Raw genomic sequence first — 13,690 nt, 5'->3', positions numbered from 1 at the left:
GAATTTGTGAGAAAAATACATGTACGTTGTTCATTTCCTCCTTGGTTGCTTAGTATGCCTTTCGTATTTTCAATCATTTTTTTCAGTAAAATGGAAACAGGTTTAAATATAGCGGATTATCTTTACATTAAGCAAGTTGAAGCCAGTAGAATAGTAAAAATACAAGCCAATGACTATTTTACAAATATTTTTACCAGTATCGAAGTATACGGTGTTTTGTGCATTCGAAAAATACAATTTTGAATATAGCAAGAAACTGAATAGCAGAGATCAACAGTTTTTAATAGGCCCCGGCATGGCCAGATGGTTAAGGCACTTCGTGGGTTGGAAACCCCGTTGCACCAAACATGCTCGCCCTTTCAACCGTGGGGACGCTATAATGTGACAGTCAATTCCATTATTCGTTGATAAAAGAGTTGCCAATTCTTGGGCTACACATGGACTATTCGCGAAATTCAAAACACACCAAACCAGTTTTTAATCCGGGTTTTTTTAAAATAACAGCTTCCAGCGTTTTTGTGATTTATCATATGATAACGGGACGGACTGCGTTATTGACTGATTTTAGTGTACGCGCTTTATTTTTATTTTCATTACAAGGTTTATTATTATTATGTAGTTTATTAAAAATGCATGGTGACGCATGCGTCCATACTTTAAACGCGTTCTATTCGCGCAACAGACCTGCAGCTTGCTGGGGTCGGACTTCAACAGCTACTGCACCGGAATACCCCCTCTACACAACCCTAATAAAATCGTGTCTCATCATCTCCTATATCATGCTGCGTACATTGGATTATAAGGTTTTCGGAACCAGTTTGATGACATTAGCGAAACTGAGCCTAAGGACTGGGCATGAGTGTTGATGTCATTATTTTGTCATCGAGGCATGAAGTAAAATGTTTTCGGGAGTCTGGCAGCTTGTTGCGGTGTTTCTTTTCAGCACGTATAACGTCATCTCTAAGCGCTACTCCAGGTATGGTATTATAATTATCTTCCATGATAACGTAGCTAGAAAACAAAGTTGTATACTGTAACATCTAAATAACGAACATTTCTAATAATAAGTGTTCTGTGGTTATTTTTCACATCAGTGTTCCTTCAGCGTAAGGTTTTTCAAGATTAACGCACACACACAGAATGTGTGCAAACTGACTAGCCCTTTGTAGCACTACGTCCTTTGAATGTCAGATAGTCTATCTTAAACACTTGCTTACTCATTACTTTCCCTGTAACTCACAGCAGCACAGAATTATATCCAGCGGCGCAATAACACACAAAAACGTCACCCTGCGTCCTTCTATTCAGGAGGCTGGATATGCGATCTTCGCGTATTTAACTCAATTATATTCTGACAAGGAAATAGGCTTGTTTACACCCGTATGATCGCAGCTCGCACATTACTGTAGAATGGCTTCTTATGAAGAAGAAAAATTAAGAAACTTCGTTTGAAGAGCTTACGTTCATTACAAAAGCAGCATATCGTTTCGCATAAAGAGAACGAATAAGATATCTTGGTATAATACTTTCTATTTCTCATTTCTTGCTAAAGATACATACGGTATAAAATATGATACCTCCAAGTAACAACTGAACTTGTATTTGCGGTGTTGTTATTTAATTCAGATGTGTTCAAACAAGTAGCTTGTAATAACAGCGTATTAATCACTAAGGTATATTAACATGTCAATGTTAAGTAATGTTATACTATACATATTTAGACAGACCACGTACTCGTTAAACTCAGACATATTAAAGGCTTGAGGTGATTTTATTTTCTAATGTTTGTTAAAGATACAAAAACACTAAATCTGATCACAAATAATGTTATTTAATCTTTAAAGTAACTTTGCACTAGCTCTGTGTGTGTGTATGTTTTCTTATAGCAAAGTCTCATCGGGTTATATACTGTGTTCGCCGACGGAAATCGAGCTCCTGATTTTAGTGTTGTAAATCTGATGAACTATCGCTGCCACACCGGGAAGCCACTAGCTCTTTGTAATAAAGGTTGGTGCGAAATGCGCAGGTGCGAATGCAACATAAACGAATGCTTCGACCTGATACAATTGCACGTACGAAAATGAGATATTAAAAGTGTTGTCCATCTTGCTTATTAGAATTTTAAACACTAGAGATTAAGTTATTTTACTTCTATAACCTGCAAACAGAAACTACACTGGGAAGAGGGTAAGGAAATTGTACTCATTTAATATTTTAATACAAGGATATTTTCCTACATTGAGCCTTGTATCATATAAGATATAAGTTTTGATCTGTTTCAGCAAACTAAAACTAATAACAACATTGCAGCGTGCCAACAGAGGCGACTTGTGTGTTCTAAGCCTAACTGCATTTCAAGTACGTATTTTTTAAACTCATTAAAAGAATTATTTGTTTCATCAAAGTGATGAGGAAATCTATAGAAGTTTGTGATACAATACATTAAAGACACTAAAGGATTTGGTAGTGTTTGTCATCAGTAATATAGCTTTATTAAGAACAATTTCCTGTTATTGAAATTTTCAGTGTTCACCGCTTCCATTAAACTGTGTATTCAACGTTTAGGTCATACAATGTATGTGTTCTAGATGAACAGATTAATTAAAATAATCGCTACTTTTCTTGATATTTATACACATATTTTAGTAATATTTGAACTAAATGTTCTTATCATAACTTTCTGCTTTTAAAGTTCTCTGTTGTCTTGCCTTAATTAAGATGTGTAATGAGAGTAACATCTGAATATTACAGCATCCAAAACTTTGCAAGAATATTATATTACCCAACGGTGTAGTAGACGTATTTTTAACATGTGCTCTAGTAGTGTTACTTCAGAAGAACATGGAGACATAAAATAACCAAAACCAATGTTGGATACTTTCTATTATTTTGTCATTTGATTCACTTTGTATATTACATGTATATTAAAGGCAAATTTAATAACATGCTAAACAAAATACCCAATATTCATTGTAGATGTTGGGACCTGTTATCAGATGCATACTTTGAATAATTTTGTTTTTGCAAGAAAAGCGCACATTTATAGACCAAGCCGTGAATCAATTAAAGTAAACTTCTTATATATTCAATATTAATTTATCCGCTAGATGTAAACATTGTTTGTTATCAGTAATTTTCTGTTCTGTCTTCGGATTCATTTAAATTTATACCTTTTGTGAAGGTTTGTTCGTTTTGGACTTTAGTTCAAACCATAACTGTCCTTAATTTTAAGCTAATAGGCCAGAGAAAAAAAGCAGTTAGTTTGCTTTTTTTTTTTTTGCTACTAGTCGCCGTGAAAAAACTATAAAAAATTATTTTATAGATTTAGAATTAAATGACGAAAAATAAAATAAGGTTATAGACTGTTTAACAGAAATATTTCAGGTTTTCTAGTGATCCCGTTGGTGCTGTAGGAGTAAATTTCAATTCTACGACAGACCTGGCGATTTTAGACGAATTACTACAAACATACGATAGGAGGGCGTTACCCACAACTCATTTGGGTAAGCTCGAAATAGATAAGTTACAAATAATCCGAGCAAATCGAAACCGTGTTACATGTTGAGGGCTAGCTGAGTTAGGAATCTCAATTTATACGAAAATGGTTAACTCCAAATATTCAATCTGCAATGTTAAAAAACAGTATTTTCTTTTTATTTATTTCCATATCCTTGTTGCCCTTGAACACTAGTTTCTATCGAATCAGTTTCAGAAAAGTTCTGAATTTTTTTATCTATATAAGATAATACTCGGTACTTCTAACAGAAAGAGGCCTGATGTGAAATTGAAGATTATATACATATAGTACGTTTTGACACTGACACACACATATTTTCTCTTGTAAAGATATTTTAAACAGTGTATGAGAGGAATAACAAGATACTTTGTGTTCAGTGTAATTAAGTTTAAACGGAAGAACTCGTTACCTGCTTTTACTGCTTTGTTCGCTACTTTCCTATCTATCTGTCTACTTTTAAATACCAAATGCTAATGGTTGTTAAGTAAAGTAATTTATCACGAGGTGTGCTGATAGCTCAAGTAATATATTTTATGTTGTTCACTTGACAGGTGTCGCTACTATCGTCACATGCGAAGTGGATATCCGCAGTTTTGGTTCGATAAGCCCCGAAACTATGGTAAGTTATTAATTAACACTACAGCTAAAGTTTGCCAGTATAGTTCGATAAGCGCAGCTGTATAAAGTGAATACGTGAGCCCAAGACTGTTAAATAGAATGTACGTTCTATTCTGGTTTTTGTTATTGTGTTATCATGAAGGTTATGAAGTAAAACTAGATTTTAAGAATATCACAAATTAATCGCACAAAGGTACTAACAGGTCAATGAATCCTTCTAAAGTTCTTAAAATAAATCCAAAATTAACAACTAATAAATAATCTGTACAAAACATACGTACCTTAATTGTGACTATAAAAGTGGGGACTTATATATGAGTATATATATAATCATCATATGTACGGATGGATGATTACAAATAGTCTGTATATAACTTTGGTGCCTTAAACGTGACTGTAAAAGTGTGAAGTATGGAAAGATGAATACATATAATCTGTACAATCCTTCTGTGCCTTAAACGTGACTATAAAAGTGTGAAGCATGAAAAGATGAATACATATAATCTGTACAATCCTTCTGTGCCTTAAACGTGACTATAAAAGTGTGAAGTATGAAAAGATGAATGCATATAATCTGTACAATCCTTCTGTGCCTTAAACGTGACTATGAAAATGTGAAGCAGGGAAAGATGAATATATATGACCTGTACAATCCTTCTGTGCCTTAAAAGTGACTATAATGGTGTGAAGTATGGAAAGATGAATACATATAATCTGTACAATCCTTCTGTGCTTTAAATGTGACTATAAAAGTGTGAAGTATGGAAAGATGAATACATATAATCTGTACAATCCTTCTGTGCCTTAAACGTGACTATAAAAGTGTGAAGTATGAAAAGATGAATACATATAATCTGTACAATCCTTCTGTGCTTTAAATGTGACTATAAAAGTGTGAAGTATGGAAAGATGAATACATATAATCTGTACAATCCTTCTGTGCCTTAAACGTGACTATAAAAGTGTGAAGTATGGAAAGATGAATACATATAATCTGTACAATCCTTCTGTGCCTTAAATGTGACTATAAAAGTGTGAAGTATGGAAAGATGAATACATATAATCTGTACAATCCTTCTGTGCCTTAAACGTGACTATAAAAGTGTGAAGCATGAAAAGATGAATACATATAATCTGTACAATCCTTCTGTGCCTTAAAAGTGACTATAAAAGTGTGAAGTATGAAAAGATGAATACATATAATCTGTACAATCCTTCTGTGCTTTAAATGTGACTATAAAAGTGTGAAGTATGGAAAGATGAATACATATAATCTGTACAATCCTTCTGTGCCTTAAACGTGACTATAAAAGTGTGAAGTATGGAAAGATGAATACATATAATCTGTACAATCCTTCTGTGCTTTAAATGTGACTATAAAAGTGTGAAGCATGGAAAGATGAATACATATTTCTGCACAATCCTTCTGTGCTTTAAATGTGACTATAAAAGTGTGAAGTATGGAAAGATGAATACATATAATCTGTACAATCCTTCTGTGCCTTAAACGTGACTATAAAAGTGTGAAGTATGAAAAGATGAATACATATAATCTGTACAATCCTTCTGTGCTTTAAATGTGACTATAAAAGTGTGAAGTATGGAAAGATGAATACATATAATCTGTACAATCCTTCTGTGCCTTAAACGTGACTATAAAAGTGTGAAGCATGAAAAGATGAATACATATAATCTGTACAATCCTTCTGTGCCTTAAAAGTGACTATAAAATGTGAAGTATAGAAAGATGAATACATATAATCTGTACAATCCTTCTGTGCCTTAAACGTGACTATAAAAGTGTGAAGTATGAAAAGATGAATGCATATAATCTGTACAATCCTTCTGTGCCTTAAACGTGACTATGAAAATGTGAAGCATGGAAAGATGAATATATATGACCTGTACAATCCTTCTGTGCCTTAAAAGTGACTATAAAAGTGTGAAGTATGGAAAGATGAAGACATATAATCTGTACAATCCTTCTGTGCCTTAAACGTGACTATAAAAGTGTGAAGTATGAAAAGATGAATACATATAATCTGTACAATCCTTCTGTGCTTTAAATGTGACTATAAAAGTGTGAAGCATAGAAAAATGAATACATATTACTGCACAATCCTTCTGTGCCTTAAAAGTGACTATAAAAGTGTGAAGTATGGAAAGATGAATACATATAATCTGTACAATCCTTCTGTGCCTTAAACGTGACTATAAAAGTGTGAAGTATGAAAAGATGAATACATATAATCTGTACAATCCTTCTGTGCCTTAAACGTGACTATAAAAGTGTGAAGTATGGAAAGATGAATACATATAATCTGTACAATCCTTCTGTGCTTTAAATGTGACTATAAAAGTGTGAAGTATGGAAAGATGAATACATATTTCTGCACAATCCTTCTGTGCTTTAAATGTGACTATAAAAGTGTGAAGCATGGAAAGATGAATACATATTTCTGCACAATCCTTCTGTGCCTTAAAAGTGACTATAAAAGTGTGAAGTATGAAAAGATGAATACATATAATCTGTACAATCCTTCTGTGCCTTAAACGTGACTATAAAAGTGTGAAGTATGGAAAGATGAATACATATAATCTGTACAATCCTTCTGTGCTTTAAATGTGACTATAAAAGTGTGAAGCATGGAAAGATGAATACATATTTCTGCACAATCCTTCTGTGCTTTAAATGTGACTATAAAAGTGTGAAGCATGGAAAGATGAATACATATTCTGTACAATCCTTCTGTGCCTTAAAAGTGACTATAAAAGTGTGAAGTATGGAAAGATGAATACATATAATCTGTACAATCCTTCTGTGCCTTAAACGTGACTATAAAAGTGTGAAGCATGAAAAGATGAATACATATAATCTGTACAATCCTTCTGTGCCTTAAAAGTGACTATAAAATGTGAAGTATAGAAAGATGAATACATATAATCTGTACAATCCTTCTGTGCCTTAAACGTGACTATAAAAGTGTGAAGTATGAAAAGATGAATGCATATAATCTGTACAATCCTTCTGTGCCTTAAACGTGACTATGAAAATGTGAAGCATGGAAAGATGAATATATATGACCTGTACAATCCTTCTGTGCCTTAAAAGTGACTATAAAAGTGTGAAGTATGGAAAGATGAATACATATAATCTGTACAATCCTTCTGTGCCTTAAACGTGACTATAAAAGTGTGAAGTATGAAAAGATGAATACATATAATCTGTACAATCCTTCTGTGCTTTAAATGTGACTATAAAAGTGTGAAGCATAGAAAAATGAATACATATTACTGCACAATCCTTCTGTGCCTTAAAAGTGACTATAAAAGTGTGAAGTATGGAAAGATGAATACATATAATCTGTACAATCCTTCTGTGCCTTAAACGTGACTATAAAAGTGTGAAGTATGAAAAGATGAATACATATAATCTGTACAATCCTTCTGGGCTTTAAATGTGACTATAAAAGTGTGAAGCATGGAAAGATGAATACATATTTCTGCACAATCCTTCTGTGCCTTAAAAGTGACTATAAAAGTGTGAAGTATGGAAAGATGAATACATATAATCTGTACAATCCTTCTGTGCTTTAAATGTGACTATAAAAGTGTGAAGCATGGAAAGATGAATACATATTTCTGCACAATCCTTCTGTGCTTTAAATGTGACTATAAAAGTGTGAAGCATGGAAAGATGAATACATATTTCTGCACAATCCTTCTGTGCTTTAAATGTGACTATAAAAGTGTGAAGCATGGAAAGATGAATACATATTTCTGCACAATCCTTCTGTGCCTTAAAAGTGACTATAAAAGTGTGAAGTATGGAAAGATGAATACATATAATCTGTGCAATCCTTCTGTGCCTTAAACGTGACTATAAAAGTGTGAAGTATGGAAAGATGAATACATATAATCTGTACAATCCTTCTGTGGTTTAAATGTGACTATAAAAGTGTGAAGCATGGAAAGATGAATACATATTTCTGCACAATCCTTCTGTGCCTTAACCATAACTATAAAAGTGTGAAGTATGGAAAGATGAATACATATAATCTGTACAATCCTTCTGTGCCTTAACCATGACTACAAAAGTATGAAGTATGAAAAGATGAATACATATTTCTGCACAATCCTTTTGTGCCTTAAAAGTGACTATAAAAGTGTGAAGTATGGAAAGATGAATACATATAATCTGTACAATCTTTCTGTGCCTTAACCATAACTATAAAAGTGTGAAGTATGGAAAGATGAATACATATTTCTGCACAATCCTTCTGTGCCTTAACCATGACTATAAAAGTGTGAAGTATGGAAGGAGTAGTGATAAAAATTGCCTTGCTCTTATGGACTTGCCGTGTAACTTGTCATATTAGTAATAAAGCTCTAGTACAAACCTAAAAGCTTTTACCATTATTATGACCAGTAATGTATAGTTGTCGAGCACTTTCTAAGTGCTTTCGTCAGAAACCGAACTTTACGAAACCGCTGATTTTCTAAAATGGTATTCTCACATTCACGGCCATCATTTCAGTTGTTCTACGTTTTATTCTAATGGCATTATTCTAGTACACAGAATAATATAGAACCTGATATAATAAGGCATACAATGATGTTACTGTTTTGATGTTTTCTCCTTCGTATGATGTATATCTGATGTGCGAACTGTAATCTCAACATTCTCCTAAAATAATAGTTTTCATATGTAATCACATCTCTATAGTAAAGATTCATTAACTATAAAACTTTCTTTCTCAGGAGCATTCTACAAATCAATATTTTATCCATTACAGATCAGTTTTGATCGAACTATGTTATAGTTTCGTTTCAGGTTACCAACAGTAATTAAACACGCGTTATTGATATGTAGATCAAACACGAAAGACTTCGTGCACACTGACTTCTCCGTCAAATAGCAAGAAAAAAAATACATTAACAGTAGTAAGCCCAAGTAACTAAATGTTACATTGATAGCAGGGCTGTCTTAACACCCTGAAGTTATTACTTAAGGGCATGATTTAAAAATGTTAAATATTGAGGAATTTCGAATTTTTTAAATGCCAAACTGGGGAATCTGACCTCGGTTTTTAGCTTTGTAAGTCCGTAGACTTTTCCACCAGGGGGCTTTGCGAAGTCTTATTAACAACATCTCACGAAAGACGTTTTAGAAAAATATTTTAAATTGAAGTCGGAAAAGCTTTTTATATAGAGTATGATATTTAACTTTCATGCTTAGAAAAAAAATACTTTCTAGGTTCTACTTAGAACATAATTATTCTGTGTTATTTCTTTTATTTCACAGAAATATGGCAACGCTTTCATACTTTTTGTGGCTAAAATAACGTTTATAGCTGTTATGAAATATAAATAAAAACTGAACGTCGACGGTACTGTTTTGTTGTTTTTTCATTAGCGTCTGACATAAACTCGTAACTGTGAGACGCAGAATGTTTGCCCACACCAAGTCCTGTTTAGGCTTAGTGTTGTTTTCTTTTCATGTGTTTGTCTTATTAAAAAATATATCACGACCTTAATATAAAAGATTTCCACATGTATGCTGTTTCATTGCATAGTAAATAAATAATAATTTCAAAGACACGTTTCTGCTGAAATGAATGCGTAATTGCCATGTTTTTATTTTTTAATTGATGAACCTAGAAACATGTTTCCCCAGTGAAGAGACACTAAGGTTTATATATGTGTATGTATGTATACAAGTAAAAAAACTACTCTTGTCAAAATATTTATCTTGAAGCAAAACTACTTTGAATATATATGTATATACGTATGGACAAGAAACTACAACGAATTTATTGTAATAAGGATACAAAGGTGTCAAACGAGAATTTTTAAAAGCACTAGCTGTATTGTAATTAGTAATCAAACTTCTGAGAAAGAAACAAAAAATGCCTGTATAAGCGACGAATCTTAGAAGTAGAATAATTTCGTTTGTTTGTTTCTTTTCTAAATTCGCGGAAAGCTACATAAGGCCTATCTGCGCTAGCCGTCCACAATTTAGCAGTGTAAGACTAGAGGGAATACATACAGCGGGTTATCGCCACCCATCACAAACTATTAGCCTATTCTTTTATCAACGAATAGTGGGACTGACCGTCACATTATAATGCCCCCACAGATGAAAGGGCGAACATGTTTGATGTGACGGAGATTTGAATCTGTCACCCTCAGCTTACGTGTCGATCGCCTTAACCACTTGGCCATGCCGGGCCAGAATAATTTGGACTTCCTGCTCAACTTTTCTAATTTCTATTTAAAAAAAAAGAAAAATTCAGTGTCATTTTTTTATTTCACAGGAAAAGGGCAAAGTTTTCGTAACTTTTGTGGTAAAAATAACGGTTATAGTTGTTATTATTATTGGGTTTCACGTAAAGGTATCCGTCATGGCTATACTGAATTGTTTATCTACTCTATGCTTATATAAGCTGGTAGGTTCTCTCCTACTGTTTATGGTTTCTCTACACCTGATGACATGTCGGATGACTTACTGGGGCAGCATAGTCCACTTCTGCACAATTTTAGAAGGGGACTGTTTGTCCCTTAATGCTCTCACTAGAAAATTCCACAGATGGTCAATTGTAGTTAGGTCCAGTGACTTAATTAGCGAGTCCATCATTTTAAGAACATTACTGCGTGATCCTGGCGATGTGAAGGATCACATCTCCAATAGCAACAGCAAAATGAAGTATAATTGGTAGCAGGGTCTACCTACTTAACGTGTTGCTGTCAGGGGTTTTCCGCTGACCACACTGTATATGTCCTTGTATGCATATGTGACCCCACACCATTATTAAGCCACCCCCAAAGATCGAATGAATGGCAATGTTACAGGCCGAATGTAATTATTCTTTACGTCTATAAACCCTTACACGTCGACCACTTGAAGATACACAAATTTTGTATCATGGACAGTACAAAGATTCATTACTGAAGGATTCATCTGTTATGTTCCCAGGCAAAGATCAGTTGGACATTTGGTGTCTTTGGATTAGTAAAGGAATATAACTGGTATATTGGACTTTAACCTCACGGAGCTAGTTGCTGACCATTGAGGTCGATACACGCACCCCAGTAGCTTGCTTAAACTCATTCCCGAGGCACATACCGCTACTGGTGCAGTTTCTAATGGCTACATTGTGTAGATGTTCCTTGTTTACTGTACCTGTAACACTTTTGCGATCCTGTTTGGTTTTTTTAATATGTTATCCTGTGGCAGATTGTGACAGCCCTATGATCTTTGCAACTCCTGTCAGGATGTGGCCCTCCTGAAGGAGTCTGACAGCACTGAAAACTCCACTTTCAGTTAATTGATTTCTAACAGATTGAACATTCCTTTTAAAAGTCACTATCAAGGCTCGGCATGCTTAGGTGTGTTAAGGCGTTCGACTCGTAATCCGAGGGTTGCGAGTTCGAATACCCGTCGCACCAAACATGCTTGCTTTTTCGTTGTTAAAAGAGTAGCCCAAGAGATGGCGATGGGTGATGATGACTAGCTGCCTTCTCTCTAGTCTTACACTGCTAAATTAGGGATGGCTAGCGCAGATATTCCTCGAGTAGATTTGCGCGAAATTAAAAAAGTAACAAAACAATGTCAGTACCATTTAAAACGTCCATAAACCTAACATTATCTAATCAGTAAGCATCTTTACGTGTCAATCAAAACTAGTGTTTTGCTTTGCAGGATATTAGTTATTTTTCATAAAGGCCTATTACGTAAGGAATCTCTGGTGCATAATCTTGCAAACCATAGGTAGGAATAGTGTAATACGCTGCAATTAGCATGCTAAATTTGATAACAAATTTAGAACCCTAAAATATACACTTTTAAAAAATATCCTTTAATGTTTGTGAGTAGTGTATAAGAAATAAAATAGACAGTAAATGACTACATACAAGGTTATCCAACAAATAAATACATTTGTTAAAATATCTGACAAAGTAATGGCTTGTCTTTAATGTTCTATGTATAATTTTGGACCTGTACATATTCCCTGTAAATTTTGACAAATAGTTAAAACAAGAAAAACTTTAATATAACTATCATTATTCTAAGTTTATTGGAAAAATGTTTTAGAAAATTTGCGCTTAATGCCTGTTAATACTAAAATTAAAGTGTTTCGAGATTGCACGAAGAAATAACCGATCGATTTTTCTATAATTCTGTTAGGATTATGAAATCGACCTGTATCTCAGAGAAAGCTGGATGGACGAAAGACTGAAGAAAAGGACCCTTTCCCGAAATCTTGACCTTAATGATCCTCACCTCATCAAACGGATCTGGAAACCTGAAGTGTTTTTTCCTAATGCTAAAATGGCTGAATTTCAGTACGTCACGGTACCAAACGTTCTTGTGCGAGTTAATCCATCGGGGAAAATCCTTTACGTCCTGAGGTGAGACTGACGTAGCTTCTTTATCAAGAAAATATTTTATACGTCATTGAGACTTAGTTTCACTTTAAGCTTAGATGAGAATGAGTTATTTATAAGTTAGATAAGATACTGGGAATTATCTTGATATTATAAGTTTAGACGGACAAAAACAAGCTTCATAATTTTATGATTTATATAAGTTTACCTGGAAAAAAGTTTACTTTATATGGTTAGTTTACATGGAAAAAATTATTTACTTTATATGATAAGTTTACATGGAAAACTTCCACTTTATATAGTAAATTTAATCAGACAGCTTCCACTTTATATGGTAAATTTAAACAGACAGCTTCCACTTTATATAGTAAATTTAAACAGACAACTTCCACTTTATGTGGTAAGTTCAGGTTGGAAAAGGTGTACTTTATATCATAAGTTTAGATGGAGAACTTCCACTTTATACAGTAAATATAAACAGACAGCTTCAACTTTATATAGTAAGTTTAGCCAGATAACTTCCACTTCATATGGTAAATTTGAACAGACAGTGTCCAATTTGTATAGTAAGTTTACATGGAAAAGGTTTACTTTATATGACAAGTTTAGATGGAGAACTTACACTTTATATATACTTTATAAAGTAAATTTAGATAAACAGCTTCCACTTTATATGGTACTTTTAGCCAGATAACTTCCACTTCATATGGTAAATTTGAACAGACAGTGTCCAATTTGTATAGTAAGTTTACATGGAAAAGGTTTACTTTATATGACAAGTTTAGATGGAGAACTTACACTTTATATATACTTTATAAAGTAAATTTAGATAAACAGCTTCCACTTTATATGGTACTTTTAGACAGACAACTTCCACTTTATATGGTAAGCTTAGAGCCACAAACAGAAGCAATCTAATTAGTTTGTTCATAAAATTTTGCGCAAAACTATTGGAGGGCTGTCTGTGCTATCTGTTCTTAATTTGCCACAGATAGACTAGAGGAAGGGCAGTTGATCAACACCTATATCCCCACCAAATATCGGGCTACACTTTTACCAAAGAATGGTGGGATCGACCGTCACATAATAACGCCCCCACAGTTTGAAGGCGGAATTCGAACCATGACACACACGGGTATTTTATACTTGATTACAGCCTATTACAAG

At 33.7% G+C, this 13,690-nt stretch overlaps 1 protein-coding gene across 3 annotated transcripts in view; it reads left to right on the top strand.

The window, feature by feature from the left end:
* The first annotated feature begins 608 nt into the window (after positions 1-608).
* Positions 609-13,690, top strand: part of LOC143249810 (glycine receptor subunit alpha-2-like) — a 31,962-nt gene continuing 18,880 nt past the window's right edge. Inside the window, exons 1-4 of one of the 3 annotated variants that reach the window (XM_076500291.1) lie at positions 611-976; positions 3,394-3,503; positions 4,069-4,136; positions 12,324-12,547. In XM_076500291.1, coding sequence (XP_076356406.1) covers positions 900-976; positions 3,394-3,503; positions 4,069-4,136; positions 12,324-12,547 — 479 coding nt within the window. In that variant the 5' untranslated portion in view covers positions 611-899. Of the gene's footprint in view, positions 977-3,384; positions 3,504-4,068; positions 4,137-12,323; positions 12,548-13,690 lie in introns of all 3 variants that reach the window. The other 2 variants (XM_076500290.1, XM_076500292.1) reach the window with 2 other exon arrangements.

This window comes from Tachypleus tridentatus, chromosome 4, assembly GCF_004210375.1.
Source record: "Tachypleus tridentatus isolate NWPU-2018 chromosome 4, ASM421037v1, whole genome shotgun sequence".
NCBI lineage: Eukaryota > Metazoa > Arthropoda > Merostomata > Xiphosura > Limulidae > Tachypleus > Tachypleus tridentatus.
This window is presented reverse-complemented; position numbering and strand designations above follow the sequence as displayed.